General features: G+C 35.9%; 1 protein-coding gene across 1 annotated transcript; it reads right to left on the bottom strand.

Annotated features, from left to right (window-relative positions):
- Window positions 1-455: 455 nt before the first annotated feature.
- dnajc11a (DnaJ (Hsp40) homolog, subfamily C, member 11a) lies at window positions 456-17061 on the bottom strand. Its single transcript, NM_212631.1, is given in 16 exon segments — window positions 456-1506; window positions 1696-1825; window positions 3887-4029; window positions 4136-4193; window positions 4416-4485; window positions 4709-4864; window positions 6658-6774; window positions 8896-8981; window positions 9063-9252; window positions 9652-9725; window positions 9820-9942; window positions 12347-12487; window positions 12568-12669; window positions 12799-12872; window positions 16050-16179; window positions 16961-17061. Coding segments are annotated over 16 exon segments (1692 nt in total). The 5' UTR covers window positions 17033-17061; the 3' UTR covers window positions 456-1480.
- Between the last annotated feature and the right edge of the window lie 1368 nt (window positions 17062-18429).

The raw sequence follows: 18429 nt of genomic DNA, 5'->3' as shown, positions 1-18429 counted from the left end.
AACAGCAAAAAAAAAAAAAATTACATTGACAATTACTTCAAATACTTTTTTAAAAATGTCCTGTTAGTTGTTTGCTTCCTGTTAGTATTAATAGATTTGAGTTAACAACACTATGAATAGTTGTACATTTATGAACGCATGATATCAAAGCATTATCATAAATGTATTGCTTATTCTAATGCAATAACTAATGGAAGCTCCTTGTGAGGTATTACCATAGAACCTTATCGTAAAGCGCTACAGATTAAATTATACCTGATGTACTCCAGTTTATAACATTTGCGGTAACTCTATGCAAGATCTCACTTTTTAAAATTAAAATCTGCCATGTAACCCATTCAAAGTCAATATTTATTTTTATTGTTTCTTTAACGATTTATTTTAAAAACGTGCTGTAAATGGCCATTGGGTGAAATTTAACAATAAACTCCTTTGAACAAACCAATACTCCAGTCAACAGTTATAGATTGTTGTTTTAACATCATTCAACTGGCAAGTGTGCAGAATGGACACATTTCATATAAATTATGACCGCCCTCCTCCACAAAAAAAGACATTCCATACAGTCTTTCAAATATAAGATAAATCAAAACAGAAATTAAAGTACTTGCATAAAGTCCTCAAACACCAAAAAGGCAACAAATAGTTAAATCAACCTGAAAGAAGATTGAATGGGGATGTAGATGTTCCCTGTATGAATTATGGCACTAGAATGAAGGGAGTAAAGGACATCAAACCCAAAATACAAGTTCCATTACTTTCCCTTCATCCACTGCTGTTCAAGTCTTTGGACACAAGGTGGGAGGCTAGTCCTACATGAGATTTAGCACACAGTTCACACTCTCTTTCCTCAACCACCACACGCTAACAGTACCTGCATATTGTCAATTCTTACAGCCAAAATAATGTGATCGAGGAGAAAAATAATGTAAATGATTATCACTAAGGACATGCTTTTCCTCCTAAATAATTGCAAGATCGTTTATTTGGAAACTGGTGGTACAAAAAGTCAGTCATAGAAAGTAGGCTGACAACTGGGATTCGCCAGCTCCTGCGGGATTCAGTGAATCGGATCAAGCAGCAATGGTTTCTCAGTGATGTAATGAGGATAAAATAGCTCTCTCTGGTAAATTCTGATTACAGGCACTGTTGTGGATCCATATTTCAGGAAGAGGGCCTCTGTTTTAAAAATGGTTTAAAGGCCTGCCAACGCAAAAAATTATATATTTATGTTGTCTGGTTTTTCTGGCAAAGGTCATCATTTTATTAGTGGAAATCCAGCAAATTAAACGTTCCAATGCAAATGTTCTACTTTGCGAAACAGACATTGTGAAGAATAGTATTTAAAAGAGCACAAAATAAAGGATAAATAGGTATATGAAGACTTCTAAGGGCACAGAGTGTTTCCAGGGCACTACTCTGTCTCATCAGTCTATACCAGTCCAAGCTGTCCCCCATTCAGCTCAAGAGAAACATGTTCCTAGGTGTCATTATCAATCCTGTGGGCTACAAGGGAGAGAAAAGAGAAACAAAACAACAAGAGTATTTAAATTACAAGCAGAATGGCATTCATCTTTACTGCTGGTGAACACAATTAAGTATTTATCATCATGAATGTCAGCATAACTTGGGATGAAAATAAATGGTATGTAAGCAACTGTATATTGTTTTGTTTGGTTTGGTTTGTGTACTCACATTGTTTTGGTATCCTGAGTGCTTCTGTGTCACCACATAGAACTTGGTGCATCACACCTCTGAACTGATAGAGCACCTTCAGACTCTTCTCCTCACCCACGCAGGGGTCATAGAAGCCCGGTAATCCAGCCTGAGGACAAACACGCAAAAAAACAAAAAAAAAAAACAGCCAATTAATACACCAACAGTTCTTAAAGGAACACTATTACGCATAGCCTGAAAACAGTTCCCAGCTAGGTAACTGTGAAAGCCAGTGGTCACATTGAGTTTTATCATTGTGCCTGCTGCAGCCATGGTACAGCAGGAAAGTTCCTTGATTACTATTATTATGTTGAAATGAGAGCATAGATCCTAGCCACATTGGTATTAAAAATTGCATTTTTCAGTCCGTTTTTGTAAACGGTAAACCTAGGGAAGAGTCAAGGTTTAAAAATTTCTTTGGTCATTTTTTTAAACGAGAAGCTAATCCGATTCAATAACCTATGCTAAACTAAGCTAAAACTGCTACTCCAGACCCCGAGATCATCTGAATGGATTAAAAAAAATGGTAAAACTATATAAATATACTATATAAAAACATTGCCTATTTCCAAAAAAAAAAAAAAAAAACGTGGAGTGTTTCTTTATGATTGAGATTTTTTTTTTTTGTATCCCATTTTTGTGGTTTTGGATCAGTTTAAGCAATCGATAACTACAGGGCCACATTTACACTACAGATATTGATGGCCAATTTCGATTTTGAGCCTGTATCTGATTTTCTTGATGACTAGTATCCAATAACATGTCATAATGTAGATGTCATGTCCATGTGTTGTGATTTATGCATAATTTGAAAAAAGTTTATTCACATTGCTTACACGATGGATGTTACACTCCCTTTAACATGCTGCTGAAATGCATCAACTTGTGATAAATGACTAAATACATTTGTTGGTACTTGTATACGTTTTTCTTCTCGTCCTATTGTGTATGAGGTTTAGGATTCATGCAGGACTCAGTTCTGAGGTGTCAGCATCAGAGTCGTCGCCATTCCCTACCGTTTTTCAATTACATATGATTCGTAATGATGGTTGGAAATCCGATCTACCTGCTCACACTGCAGATCCAAATGCACATATCCAAATTATTTTGAATTAATTACCACATATGAATGAGGCCTGATTTAAACCAATCTGCGTATCTCAGAAAATAAAAATATTATTACACATGAACCATATCTACTTAGGTCACTTAAACCATGCAGTGTAAATGTGTCCTTAGCTGTGCAAGATCATGATATTTTAGGCCAGGGGTACCCAAACCTTTTTTTTTATGAAGGACCAAAAACCAAATTTAATTGAGTCTGGTGGGCTGAAGGTAATTACAATTGCCATACATTTTATATTGAACTTATTACAGTAAAAAATGACTTTTGCCTTGATGTCTTCTGCATAGTCCTCTATCCATCAAGTAACAGTATTTACATTTTTTAAAATCGGATTCATTTACAACAATTAATTGAAACATTTAATTTTCAGTTTGCCTTTTTTGTAGCTCAGAAATAGAACAAACAAATCAGGTTACATAAAATTAGAAATGATGAGTTAAAGGAACTCGCCCCAACCCTCTCCATCATTCTCACTCTTCTCTGAGATGGGCTGGTGGGCCAAATCAAAGTTTATAATGGGCCAACTATGGCCCGTGGGCCCTACTTTGGGTATCTCTGTTTTAGGGCAATATACTGGATTTTTTAAACAGACACTTGCAACACACTTTTCACACAAATTATCAAAACTTGCACAATAATTTGATCAACCAACTTTAAGAGTTGGTAAGATTTATGTTATTTAGGCTACAATTATTTCTTACTTTTTATTTACAAAAACATTGTAAAACATATAAATGTTATGAAATATTATTAAAATTACATTTAAACATTTGTCTTGAAATGTTTGAACTGTAATATTCCAGTGACGGCTAATTTAAAAGTTGGAAATGCTAAACTTTTCACACCATTTACCCAAGCAGTAATTATATTACCATTTTTAAAATACTAAAGGTCTTTGTTGAAAGTACTAATTTTATACAAATAAAAGAACTTTTAAAGCATATGCATTTTGTGTTCAATTGTACGTGAATTTACAGTTTTGAAAAAGATTAAAATATTTGTCTTTTGGACTAATATTACAGAGCAGGCATAACTGAGCTTTACCTTAGATGCTTCTGTGAGCATGAGCTTAGAGTCCTTCACCAGACACTGTAGAGGCACTGTCACATCAATGACCCTTGCCCTTTCATGCTTACGGCTGTTGTCCGTCACAAACTTGCCATACCAGGCATTGAGGATGATCAGACCTGAAAAAAGAAAAGAAAGACGTCTTACTAACCAATCCCCACTTGGCAAAAAAAAAACAAATAAAAATGCACCCTTTGATCATTATTGGGAGTTATGCTGTCATACCCATCTTAGACTCCTCTGCTTCGATAATTCTGCGCACAGACTCCTGCATCAGCAGAACCTAGAGAAAAGAGTGATTTCAAATAAGACTGCTTGTATATGCACATAGTGAAGGCGCACATTTATCACCCTGACACAGCGACTGATGTGCAGATAGGAACGATGGCCTGACGCTAACTCATTGTTTCTCCCAACACAAAGCGCCTGCCGTGAAAGTTATGACCACTTTAAACGGCCACACATTATAAATTATTTGCGGCGGATTTAGACATTATGAACTCACAGCTGCTTCTGCCTCTTGCTTCTTCTTGGCAACGTCTGACGCCGAACTCTCCCGCTGCTTCTCCAGCTCCCTAAACAAAAGACCAAAGGTTCGATGTTAATTTACCATTTGCTCTTTTACTCACACTTTCAAAGCCATTTAAAAGGATTTCGCTCTATTATTTTCCAGACTCGCGGGGGATAAAGGTTGGAGACGAGTACTAGGAAGTCAATTGGCCCATAAAAGACAACAAAATGAAACGGGTGGAGAATGTGACTGCGACTCTGCAGATGTAATCAGCTGAAAAGGCTTACTGTTCCTGCTGAGCACGAACATAAGGTTTGATAACCAGTCGCTGGATGGCCAAGTAGAACACGAGGGGTCCGACGGTGGCATAAAACACAGCGCTGGGAAGAAGCTGCTCTGTTAAGTGGATGGGGAAGAAGTACGTCTGACTCGCTCGGTTCAGCCTGTGAAGGACAAAAATACCACAGATTTAGTGCCTCTTAAAAAAGGAAATAATCTTCAAAGTAGAGCTGCAAGATACTGACCTTGGTTCCAAATATTTGCATGCGTTTATTACATGATTAACAGTACATTCTTATCTAGTGCAGTCATCATGCATGGTCTTTTCAGTATTATTATTAGCTTACATTAGGTGTTACGAACTCTGATTCATAATGCTTGTCTAGGGAGGGGTCAGCAACATAAAAAAGGCACGCAAGTCAGGAAATACAATTCTCTATTTATTTAAAGACAAAAATATGTGCTTTTTCAAAAAGAAAATATAATGACTACAAAAAAAAAAAAAAAAAAAAAAAAATATATATATATATATATATATATATATATATATATATATATATATAGAATTAACTTGACAACTAAACGAGTTTCATATAAAAATTTGCATCAATCGCAATTTGAAAGCAACTTGACACTTTAAATGAAAATTGTAGCAATAATATTTTGATGCCAGTAGGTGGCAACAAACAACCATTTAATATAATAATTAATAATAATTTAAACCAAATAATTTTTAGAAGAGATTCTTTTAAAACACTGATTTAGCTACATGAAGCCAGGTTTATACTCGACGCGTCTGCTAGTTCGCCTGAGTGAACACGACGAATGTGATGTTATCGCTGTGTTTGCGGAGGTTCACTTTGGGTGCATGCAACTTGATTTCGGCTGGCGGAGTGCACAATTTTTTTTGAGACTTGAACGAACAGTTCGGGTGGGCCACGTTTGATTTGAGTTGAATATGAATCACTTTGAAAAGATTTTGTCTGAAACAGGTATGACCGTACAGATATCTTTGTAATCTGTTCATGCGTGATTATAGAAATAACCAGATGGACAATAACTATTAGCTAGAAATTGCAAAAACTGTCCAAGATATGAACAAAAGCAAGTGATGCAACTAAGTTTGATAAAAACAATTTAATGGTTATAAAAATCCTCATAATCATAAAAAAAAGTTTAATAATTAGTTTAAAAATCTTGAATCACAGTAATAATATGACGTAGTTCCGGAAACTTTCTACTTCTACATTTATCCATCTGATTTTACGGTGGGTTTCTTTTGACCGCCCCATGTTGTCTTAAAGAATATCACTACAGCGAATGTTTCAAGTATAAAAGCTTCGTCCATTTCGTGAGTTGTGCGCGCAGTCCACGATCCAGGCGAAAGTATAAATCAAGCTTAGGTCTTTATGTGTGTCATGGGTCACAATTTACAATGAGGTTCAATTAGTTAATGTATTTATTACCATGAACTAAGATTGAACAATACTACAGCATTTAGTAATAATAGTTTTAACATTTTTTAATGCATTATTAAAATCGAAACTTGTGCTTGTTAACATTAGCTAATGCACAAAAAGTGAAATAATAAACAAACAACTATTTTCATTAACAAATGTAAACAAAGATGCATAAACGCTGTAGTAGGTGTATTGTTTATATTGGTAAATAAATTAACAAATGAAAACTTGTTAAGTATTATTAATGAATTTGATCGAGCTATTGAATTGAATTAAAGAGAGATTTTAAACCATTAGAATTATGATTCTATAGTAGCATAAAAAAATAATATAGCAGCAAATAAAATTAGGTCAGAACACCTACTGAACTAATTTTTATAGAGAATCATGATCTCAAATTAAAACTAAAACAAACAAACCAAAAAAGGTGATTTTCAGTTTATGTACAATCTAGAAGCCATGTTTAATGTAAATCAAAGTGATCAAAAGCCTTTTACTTGATCTTGAGCGAAACGCCCTGAGGTACTCCAACGCTGACGGTGGCGCCCAGGACACTGTGCCGACTGATTTTAGTCTCAGCACCATATTCCACCACAGTGCCGAAAAACCCTGACCTGAAACACAAGTGCTGTTTATTTTAACACACTACAAAATGAACGTGCGAATTGTCAACAGATTTGAGTGGGTGATTGATATGCTGTGACTAGTCAAAAATAAACCGCAGGTCATGCGGACCCAGAATCTAGAATATCAGACACAGAAGCTAAGGCCAAATACACAGATCCTGTTTGTTTATATTCAGGACAGGTTTGACCAACAGAGGGTTCACATAAATACTGCAGGGCTTTTTGCAATGTTTGATCTCAAAGTGAAATATCCATCAAACCAAAATACAATGCTAACTTAATACAGTTTGAGTCAAAGATAAAGATGTAAAACTAAATGGAGTGTATGAACAGAAAGTTGTAAATTATTTTATTACTATTTTTTTAACAATTCTCGCTCCTTGCTCATATTTTTTGCATACACTTATAAGTATTATTAAATGATTTCAACTAGGTCAGTAGCAGTAAAACATCTGCAATAATTATCAGAATCAGATAAGAGACAAAATAAATCAAAATGTAGATGGAATATAATTCTAGATAATTTGTATTTATTAATGCTACAAATGTCTATATTAATGCTACAAATAAATGTATGCAAATGAAACAATACTTACACTGACCAGTATGTACTAAAATATTAAAGGTGCAGTAGGTGACTGTCTTCAGAAACATTTTTGTTGTGCTGGTTGAAAGTCTCTTCACATTTCAATAGTAATGATTAAAGTTAATGATGCATTTATATGTACACGTCCATATGTATTTATACGTATTTTTATATTCTGGGTAAGACATAAGACTAAAAAATTTTCATCCAATTAAATTGTTGGGCTGACAGCTCCCATAATTTTGATAAGTAGCCTAAGTAGATTTGCACATCTGCGCACCCATTCATGCAGATCAGCCGTGTATGTGCAAATGGACACAAGAGAGTGACAGCGGTGAAATCAAATACTGAATCAAAATTTAAGTTACTTTTGCACGCTGGAGGAAGGATGATACCATATCTGAAGAATTTCTTTTAGACATGTAATGTTATCTTTTAAAACTCTTTTAGTCACACAAAGCTTATGTAGATTTTGTTGTTTTACGAATGGGTTATATGCACAGAAGTGTTGTTCAGCCACTGAAATCTTCATGCGAAAGATGCATGTGACTATTTTTAATTTCATAAGGGACCTTTTACAGCATTGATAATGTCGATTTTTATTTAGTTTAACAACAAATCATAAGTAAAAAGCACTATAGCGAGGTGAAGCTGGTTTTATATTGAAATTGGTTCATTTTTGAACAATGACAACCTGTCATGCAGTCCCAGTATTGTTTACTATGCTACTTTGAATATTCAGTCTGAAATTGCATGCAAGTATGGCTTAGTAATGATAATATAGTAAAAGTGTAATTCCTGCACTCCACCGGCCAACCACTAAGCAGAGTAAGAGAGTGAGAGAGAGAGCAGCAATCCTTGCTTGCATAAAATATTGCACATTATGACAAGTTTTGCTTGCTACACAACTGAAACGTGCTAGATATAATACAGTTTTCCGCTGGGAATTGTAGTATTATAAAGTACTGTAAAGTTTTCTAACTGGCGAATGACATGATCAAGTGTCATCCAAGTGTCATCTTTACTGTGCGCATTTGTGATTTAAGGAGGTGGGGCTTTGTACAGCAGGGGAGGGACTGTGTTTTCAAAGATATCAGATCACCTACTGCACCTATAAATATAATAAGTGTATAATATAATAAGTAAAATCAGAATAACTGCATGTTTTAAAATATTTCAAACTTCTTACAGCATAACGAACAAATCCTAGGATAGTGGCAAATTATACAATTATATTAAAATTACAATTAGTAGTTTGGAAATGCACTATTACTCTTCTTTCAATGTCATCAAATGATTTTTGTCCTAACAAGCCTGACAGGATTTTTTTGGTACATAATCTTAACAGCATTTTATAGTGGGCGTCTACTGTAAACCATGGTTATAATTCATGATAATTATTTTTGCTTAGAAAACATAATTTAACTGGACACTAGTGCCATAATACAAAATGTAAAGTTGTGTCAATGAATATAAATCATAGAATAAATATTACAAAAAGGCAGAAATCCACAGACACATACTTGACAGAGCCCTTGATCTTGGTCTGATCATCATCCTGGAATTTGTACTGGTAGCTCATCATGATAAATGTATGTGGAATTCCCAACTAGAATGATACAAAAGGTGGTACGTCAAAAAAAGTGATTGGCAAAAAAATCAAAATGGTCACATCAAAACAGCAACTTACCTGCACAGCAAATGTGAAATGGCTGCTTTTGGTGTCCCTCACGATGCTGGTGTTCATGGAAGACTGAGTTCCCCAGCGCCACTGTAAATAACCCATAGTGTTTTTGTCTAGGTGACGTGCAAGCATAGTAGTGAGACCCGGCCGTATGCCACGCGATGAAAACTGCAAGCCACAATGAGCCGTTGTGAAGCTGAAAAACACACATACATCTCAGAGGCATGTGAAGGTATTATATTTTCATGGCACAACAATTATAGATTTTCTGTTGTTCATGGTATGTAAATAAATTGCAAAAAGACAAGTCAGTGTTGTCCTCTCAAGTTGAATAATTTTCAAATACACACTTGTCATTTAAAATGATAAATATGTATTCACAAATTGACAATACTTACAAGGACTAGTATTACGTTGAAATATATTCTTCTCTTATAGCATTTCCGCACATTATACCATATTATGAATTACAGACACGTCTAATGTCTCAGTATACAATACAATCAACTTGCAACAAAATTTTCCCCAAAACAGTGTATACTTAAAGGATTAATAATTAAACAACTAAAAGACCACTGAGATGTGCTGAACTCACCAGCGTGAAGTCAGGTTACGGAAAATCTTTAGGCCGAAGAGAGGGCCATGTGTGTCTCCTGCCCCAAACTCAACCTGTATTAAACATGTATGAACATGTCTGGTTACATGCTCAGCAAACATAATCAGTACATTAGTATGTCAAGCATTAACCGAAAAGCCCTCCCACCTCTCCCCAGCCTTTAGCCGAGGTGACGCGTCGCAAGGCCAAGCTTATGTTTCCTCCTCCATTGCCATTGTGTGTGGAGAGAGAGCCCGAAAGAACTGCCGTGTCTGAAGTGGTCAGAGGGGCCTAGAATAGAGATGTAGAGATGGACAGAATATCAAGATTAACAACTATGACATATATGTGTGTTGCAGCAATATAAAGAAAAAGAAAAAATGTACAGTTCAAAACATGTCTTTTAAAAGAAATTTTAATGTTCTTAATAATCTGCTACATTAGCTACATTGGTATATTAGAGAATGTAGGGTTGGACCGATAAACGACATTATATCGAATCGTGATCAAATTTATGTCAATAACAATGATAACCTCTGGACTTTTTTTTACTCTATATTGATCTAAAAGCCAATCACACAACAGAAATGTGCAACAATGGGAATCTAAAAGTGTGCTGATATTAGAGATGCACCGAATTTTCGGCCAAAATATGTTATGCCATATAATGGATTCTCTCATTTTTGTTGCTTCAGTCAATGTTGGGGTACTCTATTAAATTTGGAAGCATTTAAAACTTATATCGAAATATTTATTGTTATCATTCAATATGGAAAATAATTATTGAGATTGCATTTTTGCCATATCGCCCAGCCCTAAATGAAATTCAATACCTCTTAAGATCCTTTTAAACATTCTTTCTAAAAATGAGGAGATATTTCAATTTGCAGTATATTTAAATAAACTAAAACATTATTCATATAGTTAATAAAAACGTTAATTCACTCTCTTCTGTCTGGTGGTGCCAACAGAACAGCGGGAATAACAGTGTTTCTTTGGTTGATTACTGCAGCAAACAAAGCAGCGTAATGTCAAATCTAGCAGAACTACACAGCACCTCAATATTCGCACATTAAATTTAGGCCAACTTTTGCATACAACTATAAATTGCATAATAATAAATAATATGAAATGTAATACCTTGTAAAATAGCATTTAAGGCTTTTGAAATTTTTTAAGGGTCTTAAATTTCTCTAAATTGATTTATCAACTTTTAATAATTTTTCTTTTAGACCCCGCAGACACCCTGTGCTTATGTCAAGAGCACTGAAAAATGAATATGTCATATTTATATGTACATACTTGCATTGTAGAGGATCAAAACTTAAAATCACATGACATACACTATTGTGCAAAAAAACTGTGGTGGTTCTTTCAGCTAAATTTTTACTGAAAGTATGACACGAAAGTCTTATGGTCACCCAGACTGCATTTATTTAAACAAAATGCAGTGAAAACTGCAATATCCATTTTAACATTTGATTCTGTAACCTAATACTTTATTAATATATCAGAAAAGCAGAATTTCATGTAATATTAGAAAAAAGATTGTTATTTATTTCTTCCAGCCTTCAGTGTAACATGATCGTCAGTAAACATTTCTTACTATCATCCATGTTTAATAGATGCTGTGCTGTTTATTATTTTTGTGAAAACAGTGATAAGATACTGTTTTCAGGATTCTTTGATGAATATTCAGTTCTAAAGCATTTATTAGAAACAGAATTTTATTTAAATGAGTTATTACTGCAATCAATTTAATGCATTCTTGTGAATACATTTGTTTTGTTTCAAAATAAAATCTTAAAGACCAGAAAAGTTTCAGACTTTCAGACTTAAAGCAGTCACAAACTAATAAATAATGTGACTACTTAAAAATGTAGTGTAAATTGGTATGTGATTTTATAAAGAATTATTCATTCAATGCATCAAAAACATGTTAAACTTTTACTTTAAATGTACCCCACATTCCTGCAAAAATCATATCTGCTAGATTTATAATAAAGCCATGGTAATAAATAGTAATTAGTAGATGTTGTGCAATATATCTACTGTATTCCTTGTCTATGTAGTGGGCAAGTTAAATTAAACTAGTTTATTTATTTTCATTTGTGGTATCAAAAAATTCAGTAACAAACCTAAACAATGTTGTATTGCTTGAATAAATGACCGGCAAAGCAAAACACTTTCACTATAGCATGCACAGCACTATACTATAACAAATTCTGTGCAGAACCAGAATGATATTTTTCTACTTTAAGGGCGTTCAGTGATATGTTTCATGTGCAATACAATAGCATTACTTCATGGTTTGGAAAAACAGTAGTGCCACCAGTATGACCTCTAACAAAATTAATTGGTTACATTTTACAATAAGGTTGTATCACTTAATGCATTTACTAAAATTGAACAGACAAGAAACAAAACATTTATAACAGTATTTGTTCATGTTAGTTAAGTGCATTACCTATTGTCAACAAGCATGCATTTGGATGTTAGTAATGCATTACTAAATGTTGAACTATAAGTAATAAATGGTGTACAAGTATTGTTCATAATTAGTTCATGTTAGTAAATACATTAACATTATTGTAAATAGTGACCTATTAATTTGCTAGTGTGATCAGAGATGGAAAAAATATACAGTGTGGTTGCTGTCTGTATTAATGAAGTTATAGATTAGCAAAAACTGTACCTCTATGGACTGGGATATGTGCATCTTGTTGATCTCAATGTGCGGTAAACCTCCACCTCCGCCACCACCAGAGATCTCATCATAATCCTCCTCATAGTAATCAAAGAGGTCTGTCGCATCAATGCCCACACTTATTGTCCCCTGAGTGAGACAGTGAACAATCAGCAAGACCTGTATTCATGTTTTCAGCAGTTGCTGCTTTTGATGTCATTAGGTCAAACCTTAGGGTTGGTCCTTTGCTGTAGTCTTCTCTCCTCTCTCTCTCTTTGAAGTCGCTCATACTCTTCACGAATCTCTGCTGGTGTTCTTTTCCTCTCCACTACCTAAAAATAGTTTTATTGTGTAGTAAGCACGAAAAAGAAAGACACAAAATCCCACTGGGGAAATAGTTTGCTTGATATATGACGGAACTATGCTGGCGTGTTTATTAGTCTTCTGAAACTTTAACTTACCTCCCATCCTTCAACATCCAACCCTTTCTTCCCATATATGTCATAAATTGCTCTAGCTTGTGGGTCGCTAAGCACTGCAGAAAAAAAACAATTCAAATATTCATGAGCAGGAATTAAAATGTTGGTCTTCATTAAAGAGAAGCTCATTTTTAAAAGGATAGTTCACCCAAAACTCATGTACATAACTTATAGCTCGTTTCCACTGAGTAGTATGGTACGGTAATTTACTGTTCAGTACGCTTTTATGGACATTGTCACTGTCAAAAGGCACCTAAAAGCGAACCATACCACTTTTTGGGTACCCTTTGCAAAGGGTGCCTAGCACAACAAAAGGATACCAAAAGGCGGAGCTGAATGCTATTGGTTTACAGAGATCTGTCACTAGCATGTACACAAGCCAGGAGAATGAAAACAAAGGAACCGCCATTTTTAAATACACAGCCAAGACATTACACTGTAATAATATATACATATAACAGAGTTCATACACATTTTTACTACTAGAATTCCATGACTTTTCCATGATTTTTTTCCAAGACTTTCAAATAATTTTTCATGACCTATAGCAGGGGTTTCCAAATTCGGTCCTGGAGGGCCAGTATCCCGCATATTTTAGATCAAGCCCCAATTAAACACACCTAAACCAGCTAATCAAGCTCTTTCCAGGTATACTAAAAACTGGAAGTTGGAACTAAACTATGCAGGAACCAGGCTTTCCAGGACAGAGTTTGGACACCCCTGACCTTATGTTTTATGCAATGTTTATATATGCATGGTAAAAGAAAAACAATGCATGTTCAAATTTATAACAGCATATAGTAAAACACACAACAATCTATTTAGCTTCAATTTATATTTATAAGTATGTAAAATTTATTTAGATAATGCTTACACTCACTAATATTGTGAAAGTATGTTGGCCAAGGACAGAAAAGAGGTCAATAACCTATATTCAAGTCTACAGATATCTGTTTTTCATGACTTTTCCAAAACTTTGTGGGTTTTTGTTTTTCCAAAACTTTTCCAGGCCTGGGAAATGCAATGTCAAAATTCCATGACTTTTCCAGGTTTTCCATGACTGTATGAACCCTGATATAATAACGAGCCATGGCCGACCCGAACTCAAACAAAGCTTGAAGTCATCTTGATGAACAGCCACAAAGCCAAGAAGAACAAAATCTGCTGTCTACTGTTTCATTGTGTTACTAGGCCGTCTAAAAGTGTGAGCAGTTTCACTTTCTCCAGAGAGCTCGCAATCGATCGTGTGCGCATCTACATTTGAAATAATGAACTTCTTAAGCTGATGATAATAACGTGCACGTGATTATTGAAGTGCTTCTGACATCCGATCCTTTCAGAAACTGACAAATGCAAGAGTGAAGCACGAAAAAACAAAGGAGAAAATGATTCTCTCAGCAACTTAAAACATGAACAAACTGGCACGTTTAACTATTATCATCACCTTTTGGACTATTATGAACTCAGAATGACTTTCTAACAAGGTTAGATGTACTGTAGAAGATTAAACATGCAGATGAGAGGTTTGCACTAATAGAATGCAATATGTTATGTGTTGTTTTTTTTAACTTAAATAAGGACTAAATGTATTGTGTGTGTAGTTTTTCTTTAATTGTTAACATGTGAGACTGTAAGAGGCTGTATGTGTTCAGATATGTAGCATTCATTTATTTATTTTATATAATTGCAGACAGTACAGTGGCTATTTTGTCATTGATCTGCAGTTATAATCAAATAATGTTCATAGAAAGGTTAGTAATGAACATTTATACACAAGTATTTATGTTTATAAATGCACCATGTGGTCAAAAACTTGTGTGTGAGACTAGACAGTAGTCTAAAATTTGATAAGCAAATTGATTCTGTGCAAGTTTTTTACTGCTTCGCCAAGTCAAGCCCTTCTTGAGCAAGGCTGATCTTGAGAAAGCCATCAATGCTTTTGTTAGTTCGGTTTTGGAGCATTGTAATGCTCTTTATGTTGGAGTTGACAGTCATGTCTTCATCGCTTGCAGCTTGTGCAAAATGCTGCGGCTCGCATGTTAACCAACAGTCGAAAAAGTGAGCACATTACATCATTTGTCTACTCCCTCCACTGGTTCCCTAAGTGTAGAATTGATTTTAGACTTTAGATGTTTGTTTTTAATGCCATCAATGGCCTTGCTCCTACTTATCTATGCTAAATTGTGCACATTCACAAACCCAGCAGAGCTTTGCGATCTGCTGACCAACTTCTGCTTGAAGTCCCTCGGTCAAGATACAAGCAGTGGGGTGATCGCTCTTTTGCAGTACAGCTTTACTTTGACATTTCCTCCAAGGGAATGATGTCAACTGAAACTTTCTGTCATACACCACACCCACCAAACCCTACTATTGGTACCCTTTTGGCAGTGAAAACGAAAGCCTGATAAAGGTGACCTGTACCGTACCAGTCAGTGAAAACAGGCCGTAAATTAACTCTGCTAAACACAAATAAATATATCTTTAAAAAATATTGGTCCCTAAATTGTTTCGGTTCAATATTTTGTATGGACAAACCATACAAAGTCAAGTGGAACTAAAACAAAATAACTAGGTGGAACTAAATCTAAAACTAAATAACTTCTTTTCACTTAAGCAGAGACACTTTATTTTAGGGTGTCCTTGTTACACATATTCCAAGTACTTACTATAGTAATTATAATTAATTATGCATAATTGCTTGCAAATAACCCTAGACTTAACTCTTAACTTGACCCTAGCCAGATTGCAAGAACAAGTAATTAATTAACATTACTCAGTATTTAAATGAATATTTAAACTGCGACAAGGACACCTCAAAATAGGAGAGGGTGCTCGCTGCAGAGCCATTTGAGGAGAGCTGAGCTCCAGCAAGGGGGAGCATGAGCTGTCGCTCCTCCTCCTATAAGCTGTTTTGATGCGTACACCAACCCCACCCCTTACCCTACCCCCAGTGACATCACTCGTAGAAGAAGTGCAAAAAAGGTGGAGCTCAAGCTTAAGCTCCCCCTCGCTGGAGCTCAGCTCTCCTCAAATGGCTCTGCAGCGAGCACCACTTGCAAAATAGTGTAACAAAAAAGAGAATGCATAAAAACACAGGAGTTCATTTTTGAGAGGAACATCCCATTGTGAAACTTCAAAACACCTCCTTAATAGTTAAAACAGACATCACAATGCAACAAAAGGCCTTGCTTTGACAGACACTTTAAAAGGCTGATTGTGCTAAAACATTGTACCTTCGTATGCTTGGTGGACCAAGTTAAAAAGCTGCTCTGCCTGTTTCTTGAGCTCTGGATCTCTGTGCTTGTCTGGGTGGTACAGCATGCAAAGACGGCGATATGAAGCCTTGAGCTCTTCCTGTGTGGCCTGAATATGCAGGTAAAAAGAAATGTTTGTGTTTTAGGTAATGCTACATGAATCAGGGAATACAGCGTAGGACAAAAAAGTTTTACAATTTTAACTGAAAGTCATCAAAATCTTCTTGACACCTCTGTTCTCACGAATGCAAACTGTCAACAACGTTCTCATTTACTCACAGTCCAAACTTTATGTTAATTTTCACCAAAGTTAGACCAAATGAAAGGGCAAAATTAATCATTTTGACTTCAAGACCAAAAAAACGACCAAGTTTTTAAGTCAACACCTGATCTCCACATAATTAAAAGCTATTTTTGATAGAGTTAATGCTGATAGCTTTATTTGGGCTGTTAACTATTCCATTTAACTATTCTTTAAAGGTGTTGACCAAATAAGCTCTTGACATACTGTTGGTGTTAAATGGTAGTTCCTAATATACTTTGTTAAGCTTTCGTGGATGAAGTCAAGTCTTCAGGAGCAGTTTCACTTTTTCTGTTGAAGCGTCAACAAGAACCGCTTAATCAGTGTTTACAGTCTATGTTTCTCGGGTAAGTATTAAAAGAACAAAAGACAAGCACGCAATATGTGTATCAGATTTTTTAGTGTTCATGCAGTGAAACTCCTGCATGAAGGCAATGATAAGTAAGGGTCACGGTGTGCTGACTGAGCCACAGCTTAACGACATGCTGTCGGCTCCTGCTTAAACTCGCCGTGTCTGAAGCGCCTGCTTTTCCTATTCACTCGCGACTTTCTCGTCTTAAACTTCTACCTTAACGGAAATATGTCATACCTCTCTGCGGACGTTTAACAGAGAATAATAGTCATCATTGTCAATTTCATCTTCCTCCAAGGCCGCCGCCATATTTACCACCTTTCATCCCCGCCCCCAACGACAGATCAAACTACGCTGATCTTTGGCGTGCGGAGTTGGAACTCATGGAGAAATTCAGCGCCACCCTCAGGCTGGGAGTACATTTATTTGGCCTGTCCCAAACATATAACGTGCATGTCCCAATACCGACGGCCTTAATTACTTATTTATATTTTACCCTAGTGGCCTTAGTATGAGGTCATATCCTAAATGGTACCCCTAAACTCTTTAGGGTTTCTTCTTAAGGCTGCACTTTCATGTCATGATGCCGTTTTGATTGTAGCAGGGTTGAATTTAGCTTGGAGCTCAGCAGAAGGGTGACAAAGAATCAAGGACGCAAAAGAGGTGTTCGTGAGCACTCTACCCACACACCAAATTTCTCTGGCCCACACAATCAGGTTTTGCTTGGCCTACATGCCTCAGTGAATTACGAAACATGACTGGACCAAGTCTGGCTTCCAGAAAAAGACTAAACAAGGAGCATATCTGGGTCAAGTCCCAGTCTTAATAACTCATAACTGGGCCTGAACTGGGTCAGATAGGTTAGTGCAGGGGTCACCAATCTCAGTCCTGGAGGACCGGTGTCCGTGCAGGGTTTAGTTCCAAATTGCCTCAACACACCTGCCTGAGTGTTTCAACCTAGTAAGACATTGATTAGCTTGATCAGGTGTGTTTGATTAGGGTTGGAGCTAAAATCTGCAGGACACCGGACCTCCAGGAACACGTTTGGTGACCCATGGGTAAGTGTGTCACAATTGCAATGAAATTGATAACCCATGAAGCATTGTGCTTTAAGCACACTATGAGTGTGCTTTTTCTAAAATCGAACTGACTGGTAGAATATTTTTCTTTACTTAAAAATAATTTTATTGCATTTTAAATGTGGGTCAAGACAGGTCAAACTTACGAGGCCCACATATCAATTTTTAACATCTGGGCCAAATACTTAATTTTACATCTAGCCCAAATCTTGTGTGCCACCTTAAAGATGGTGCCACCTCTGCCAAACCCGGGCCATGTTTGACCCACATACGTATGCCTCCTGTGCCAGCTTTATGCCAAATCTGGGCCAGAGTTTTTTTGCTACCTGCATTAAAAGCTAAATTTATGAATAGGACATCATATGGTCTTACGCTTTAAGGAATTATGTACATTGCGAGTTTAAATGTGTGGCATTTGGGATTGCGCCACTGAGTGCTTTATCCAATGCCCACACTACACGTCATCTTTGCACTTGACTAAACGTCTACTTATATGATGTGTTTCCTGTATTTGTCCCAAGTGTTCATATGGATTAGGCCTTAGTGCAGGCTTGGCAGAATTGTGCAAAGAAGGGGGTTAATGAGCATCCCTCTGAAAGCTAATGTGAATGACATCCCATGAACAAG

The sequence above is a fragment of the Danio rerio genome, chromosome 23 (genome assembly GCF_052040795.2).
Source record: "Danio rerio strain M-AB ecotype USA chromosome 23, GRCz13ab, whole genome shotgun sequence".
NCBI lineage: Eukaryota > Metazoa > Chordata > Actinopteri > Cypriniformes > Danionidae > Danio > Danio rerio.
Note: the sequence above shows the minus strand (reverse complement) of the source record. Positions and strands in the feature narration are given on the sequence as shown.